Below are 6,756 nucleotides of genomic sequence, written 5' to 3' on the forward strand. Positions count from 1 at the left end.
AGAAAAATAAATAGCACACTCGACACTCTTTAAAAGAGTAGATTTATAAATTTAGCGCTAAATGAATCAATCCTCACAACATAAAAGAAGAAAATGAAGACAATCATGGTGGCTTAATGAGTTGTGGAGGATTGAAAATAATAAAAATTGTTGTTATAATTTGGAGAAGAATATGAATTTAAATAGAGTGGAAAAATGGTTGAAAATCACAATTAATTTGGGCAATTGAATCTAGAAAAGAAAAATCAATAGTTGGGATTTTAAACTAAATTAACTATCAACACAGACAAAATATATTATTAATTTTTTTCTTTTAAAATTATTTTTTAAAATCCAACAAAAAAACAAAAATCACCATGTGTCCAAAACTAACTCTTAGTACAAACATAAAATAATATAATAATATTAAATTCATTTTTAACCCATGTGTCACTCAGTTGGAAGGAGTTAGTGGACACTTCAAGCCAGGTTTGTTATCATCAATATGTTAATTAATTAACTAATTAAAATTGGTTAATTTGAGATTATGGGTAAAAAAAAAAAAAATTAAAGACTACAATCAAAGAAAAGCAAAGTTTAACCAAAATTTAAATTAAAATGTAAAAATTTGATTCGGTCATCTTTGTCAGTTGAGATTGCATTTGCACTTTTCCTTGGATTCTTTTTTCTTTTTGAAATTAAGGTCCAAAATCACCATCATATAAATAGATATATTATGAAATTAGTTAAGATTTATGATTTAGATCCAACAAACTTAAGCCCCAAACCAATCTCTTTTTCCTTTTTTTTTTTTTTTCCATTCTCAAGGCTCTTCTTTTGATTAAAATTCAATATATAGAAAAAATTAAACTTTTGGTAGAATAAACTATTTTTTATTTTTAATTATTAAATTAAAAAAAACATTTTTTTCCCTTTTTTCTTTTTCTCTCTCTCTTCTTCCTCTTTCTCCTTCTCGAGAAGAGAAAAGGATAGTGAGGGAGAAAAAAAAATTTTAATTTAATATTTAAATCTTTTAAAATATATGCTTTAATAAATGGTCATTCTACAATACCTTTCTCAATAATAATATTAACAATAATAATAATGCTAAAATACAAACCTCGACCACATCTCAAGGTATGAATAAACATAACATTCATTAAAAAGTAATTGCAAATATAACTTCTCTTTAATACAAATGCATTTTTACTTTTCAATTACTATACATTAATCAAATTCATTGGTTACATTTTTTTTTTCATAAAAACACATTAGTTAACTTACTCGTCGACTTGATATTAATAGTCGGTTACAATTTACCAATGTAACTAGTTTCATTTTTATTTCCCTAGCTATAGTTAATTTTTAAAATATATAACTCAAAATTAAAAATATATATAAACAAGAAAAATAATCTCCAAGAATTTCCCTCACACCGTATTTGGTTATTATTATATAAACCGATCGGCATTTTTTTTTTTAACAATCGGAGTAAATTGGCAATTTTGAGGCCAATAATGAATAAGAATGGGAATAGAGTTGGAAAAGGGAGGGATGAGCCCAATACGACTTCGTTTTGCCATTAAATAACTTCAGCTTGTTCCACACACAATGGAATTTTCAACCCTCCGCCGAAGAATTCATCTTCTTCTTCAAAAGTCGAGATCATATCAGATTCAGATCAAAAAAATTGAAGTTCAATTTCCATTCAATGTATTGAAAATTTTCCTATCTTGACCTGATATGTTCTTCTTTAATGGTCTCCAACAATGGCTTCCTCGACCGGCAAACCGACAATCGATGCATCGGAAATCCCTCGATTCCTTCCAAACTCAACCTCGGTCCCTCATTCCCATCGCTAATTCTCGGTCTCGCTTCCGATTCTTCAACCGATTCTTGCTGATTCCAATTCTCCTGTAAAACCCTAACCTTACCGCTCGAAATCCGCCTAGCTGCGGAGTTGGCTGCCATGAAGAAAGTGGCTAAATCCGCCGCTGTGACAACAGAGTTAACTCTCTTCATCGGAAACATCAGGTAGACGTTTCCAAACTCCAACTCCTCGTCGGCGGCGAGGGCGGAGAATCTGCGACCGATGTGGAGAGATTGAGCGTTGGCGAGAAAGTGACTGGGACATTCGAGCATGAGCTCCGCCGCCTTCACTGGCTCCCGGAACTGCCGGACCTCGCCGCCTGGAAGCACGACCCTCACCGCCTTGGAATTCTTGATCAACGGCGTTGATAAGGCGCAAGAAATGTAATTCCCCATGGATGATCTTGAGAGAGATACGGATGAAGAAACAGAAACAGAGGAAGGATTCAAGTTTTGGTTAAAGAGAAGGGAGAAAGGTTTATATAGTAACGGCAGCCGTAAATTTAACATTATTTATTTATTTATTTATCTTAATGTAAAGTATGGTATTAATTTTCCGAGACATGTCATATACTTGGGGGATTTAGGGCAAGCATCATCAAAATATAATAACTATTTTACCTTTCCTTTTCAAACTAAAATAATTTACACCTCAACTATATATTATTATAATCTAAACTAAAATAATTTACACCAACTATAATTAACTATAATAATTTAGGACTATAATCTAACTCATTGTCCCAAATGTCCATAATATTTTCATTATAAACAATATTTTGGTGGAGTCTAGTTGTTATTCGATAATCTGCTTCATAAAGTATATATAAATATAAGGTGATGTTATAATTTTCTATTTCACTTGCTTACCAATTATATGGTGGAAGAGTTTTTATCTTTTTCACTCTTTTTTCTTTACTTAGAATGGTTTCTTACGTTTGTGTTTCTTAATATTTTTGTAATGTATTAGTTGATGATCGAATTCAAAACTCAATAAAACATATAAGCTCACTAATAAAATGTCACTATTGTAAATATAATATAAATAATAAATATGTTATAAAATACTAATTTATTAATCTAGACTATTTTTTATTCTTTATTTTTATATCTTTTAAAAATATTGATCATTGTTGGCATTTTATCCATATATTTATAAAATTACCATCTCAACATTTTCGTTAAGTTATGAAGAATTGACAAAAGGGCAAGTCTTTTCGATGAGTTATGATGTAGATACGTTATACAACTCAATTAAAAATCTTGAAAACATTCAAAGACTAAATTGAAAACAGATTATAAGATTAGTAATCATACTTCTCACTTGTTATGTTATATGATTGTTGGATTTAGAGATTAGATGTTTGAGTCTTTCTTATTACTATCGATTCCAATTTTAGAAAAATATATAAAAAATTATAAGAGGATAAAAGAGAGTGAAAAAATTGAATTATTAAACGAATAGTCTACTTTTTAGAGCAATATTGAATTAGTGACATTGTGTTACTTAATTTTGATATGTGCATAAAAGTTTAATAGCAAGGTTAGAATTAGAAAAAAAAAAAAAAAAAAAAAGATAATTACCATTTGAAGTGAATTGAAGAAAAGGGATGGAAGGAAGAGAATACGTGTAAAATGAAGAGCGCGTGAGGTGAAGGGAAAGATTGATTTTGTATGAAGCTGTAAAAGCGCGTGGGACCCAAACAGAAGAGACACGTCCATACGGAAACGCCAGTCGCCGCTTAAACAACCGCTTTGTTTTGACCATCGCGTGTATTCACCGCCGCCTTATACTTCTTTTCTTTTTTTAAATACTTATTAAATGAAATTTATTTAATTCTTTTTCTCCTAATATTAATCCGTGTTCATTTTTCTTTTTCTTTTTTGAGTTTAAAGAATTAAAAGGAATTTATTTTTGCCTACATGTGATTCAATGATTACATGCATTTCAACTTTAAATCCATTTAATTTTTATTTTAAAAAATAGAACTTTAAATCCACTTTCTTTTTTCTTCTATTATTTTTGTGGATACTGAATCTGTTCAATGTATTATAGAATTTTTTCCACCTAGATTTGGGTATTTTGTTAGTGCTGATTTTGAATTAGTTTGGTATTTTGTTTTTTCCCTACTTAATTTTGTTACTAGATCTGTGTATTTTCCCAGTTATGATTTGGATTTGGGAGGGATTTATTTCAAGTTTTTAAGGTTTTTTTTTTAGAAAATATTAATTACTTTTGATTATCCAAAAATTTTAAAGATTATTTGACGGCGCTGAATTGAGATATGATATATGGAGTTCATATAATCATATATATATGTAAGAGTTGTTTGGGGTTGAGAGTTATTTGGTCTAAGTTTATATGTGTGTTTGGGAAGCATAATCGAGTTTATATGTCTGGGTATTTCGTACAGTTTTTTGAACTCTAAATAATCTTTTATAATTATTATTTTTGTTTTGAATAAAATAAGGATTACCATTTTTTTAATTTTTTAATTTTTTTCTTTATTTTATTTAATTTTTTGGTAATTGTTAAATGAAAATTTTTAGCGAATCACAAGTTGCCATGTCATCAACGAAAGTTTGAGCCCGTTGGAGAAATTATAAGTTGGATCAAACCGAGTAATTAAATTCACTTGGGCCAACCTAATCCATGTCCATCATGAAATTTTGGGCCAAATTAAAAATTGGGCTCATAACGACCCGACTGTACTCTGATAAGGGTCGTTACTCATCATTATACATTTGTATTCAAAACATTTTGACCATTGAGGAAAATAAATTTCATTAAAATAATAAAGACAGCTTTCCAAAATAAATAATAAAAAATAAAACTTTTGTTCGAGACCTCTAAAATAATGAAGAAAAAAATAACTTAATAAAATTTTGACCAACATTGAGTTTCAAATCAAAACTTTTAAATAGCTTGAAAATGTAAACTGAGCGGAAGCGATTTATATGTCCCATATGGCACGATCATAGGTCTCTCTCATCACCCACTGGTCCATTCCTATTTTTACCTGAAAAACATAAATTAAGAAAGGTTAAGTATAAAATATCCGGGATCAGGCTATGCATCCATGAGCCCGTGGCTCAAACAACTACATCGATCTTAGATGATGAAAAGAAACCAAAGGACGTATTACCTTGACACACATGCCTGTAGGCCTACCGTCAAACATGTAAAATAACACGAACGTGAACCTGTCGATTCACGCATATCTAGTGGCCCGTAGGCACACCATCAAATATGGAAAAATAACATGAACGTGAACCTTTCGATTCACCCATGTCTAGCGGCCCATAAGCACACGGTCAAACATGAAACTAGACTCGTCGGTCCTCTGAAATAAAACATGCTTCACATATATAATTTAAGTACTAATTAGAAATTCAAACATGCTCATAATATTCATAACTGTCATGCAACAAGTATATCACAATAATAAAATCATGCTTCTAGAGTCCATTAATTAACTTTATAAATCTAATCTAGGCCGCCTGGCACGAAGACACCGATAATAGTACCACTTACCTTTGGTCACAAAAGTCTACGCAAATAATTCCTTAAAACCTTTGGAAAACTTGAATCAACACAAAGTTGTGGCTTGGTCCAAGACAAATTCCAAAACTTGATTTGATTAGCCAATCTGATCAAGAATTAAATCCAAAATCATTAACTTAATTTTCCCACTATTACTCTCCATCCAAAAGAATAACCAACCAATAATTTACCCAAATCTTACCGATCTTTACCAATTTTTGAAAAATGGTCTCTAGCTTGATGGTCAAAGCCTTAAAACTTCTAAATCTTGAATCTAAGTTTCACACCAAAGAGAGGTTACTAATTTAACCCAAAATAAAATGGGTGAATTTCACCTCCCAAATTATAAGGAAAATAAGTCTTACCTAATATTTTTCTTAAGATTCCGGCAAAGATTGGACAAGTGACAGTTGATGGCACTTCGCCTCGTGGCTACCATAGATAGGCAGCAGGTGTTGCTCTCGGACGACATAAATTGTTTAGGCTAGCAGCTGGTAGTGAGAGTCTTGCATGAGGAGGATTTGCGAGAGTGAGAGAGAAGGGGAATTTCTAATTTTACAGATTTTATTCAGTAGTGATTACGAACAATCAGAGCATACGATCCAACCGTTCAAAATGAAACTCTATATGTCTTTAACATATTGACTAAATTTGAGCACGATCCAACGGTTCAAAATCCGGTAATCATAATTTTATGGAAGCTGTCGCTGAAAAACCGAATTTCTTTCTCCCAATTTTTGGCTTCTTTACACTCTCATTCAATTTCGAAAAAAAATCTCAATTCTTTTTTTTTTTTTTTCAAATTTTGAAAAGATAAATAAAATATTTTATCACCATATCTCCAAAATCTCCAAAAATTCTATTAAATTTATAAATCAATTAAGTTTTCAAATTATCTTAGGCTTCAAAAACCAAAATTCAATGGCATAAGATCCATCAATTTGATACAAATTAAATCCTTCCAAATATTTAAATCACTTCAAAACCAAATTACCTCTTTTATTTTTTTTTTTAAGTTGGCCCTAAAATCCAAAATCAAAGGGAAGCAAAATTCAATATTTTCAAGATAACCAGTTCAAATATCTAATCAATTAAATTTAATTTAACCAATATTTTTTTTTCAATTATTTCAATTTAATCCCAATTTTCCAAATGAAAGAAAAATTTAAACTCAATCATTTTAGATAATTAACTTAAATTTTCCTGAAAGGTGATTGTCAAAGTTGGCTGTCAAAGCCTAAAAGTTGGTTCCCAGAGTGTGGCAGCGGTAGTTGCCGATAGGGACCGATGGGTAGAACCATTGAAAACATTGAAAGAATGGAGAGTTGAGTTAAGGTGAGTTTGTAAAATATACCAATTGAACT

At 30.5% G+C, this 6,756-nt stretch overlaps 1 protein-coding gene across 1 annotated transcript; it reads right to left on the minus strand.

The window, feature by feature from the left end:
- Nucleotides 1–1,228: 1,228 nt before the first annotated feature.
- On the minus strand, nucleotides 1,229–2,315 carry LOC120067712. Its single transcript, XM_039019262.1, has one exon. The coding sequence runs from the start codon at nucleotides 2,242–2,244 to the stop codon at nucleotides 1,708–1,710; it is 537 nt and encodes a 178-aa protein (XP_038875190.1). The 5' UTR covers nucleotides 2,245–2,315; the 3' UTR covers nucleotides 1,229–1,707.
- Between the last annotated feature and the right edge of the window lie 4,441 nt (nucleotides 2,316–6,756).

This window comes from Benincasa hispida, chromosome 12, assembly GCF_009727055.1.
Source record: "Benincasa hispida cultivar B227 chromosome 12, ASM972705v1, whole genome shotgun sequence".
Lineage (NCBI taxonomy): Eukaryota > Viridiplantae > Streptophyta > Magnoliopsida > Cucurbitales > Cucurbitaceae > Benincasa > Benincasa hispida.

Bases quoted from the DNA above. Each gene is read 5' to 3' on its own strand.
- LOC120067712 (XM_039019262.1), bottom strand. From the start codon at position 2,244: ATGGGGAATTACATTTCTTGCGCCTTATCAACGCCGTTGATCAAGAAT.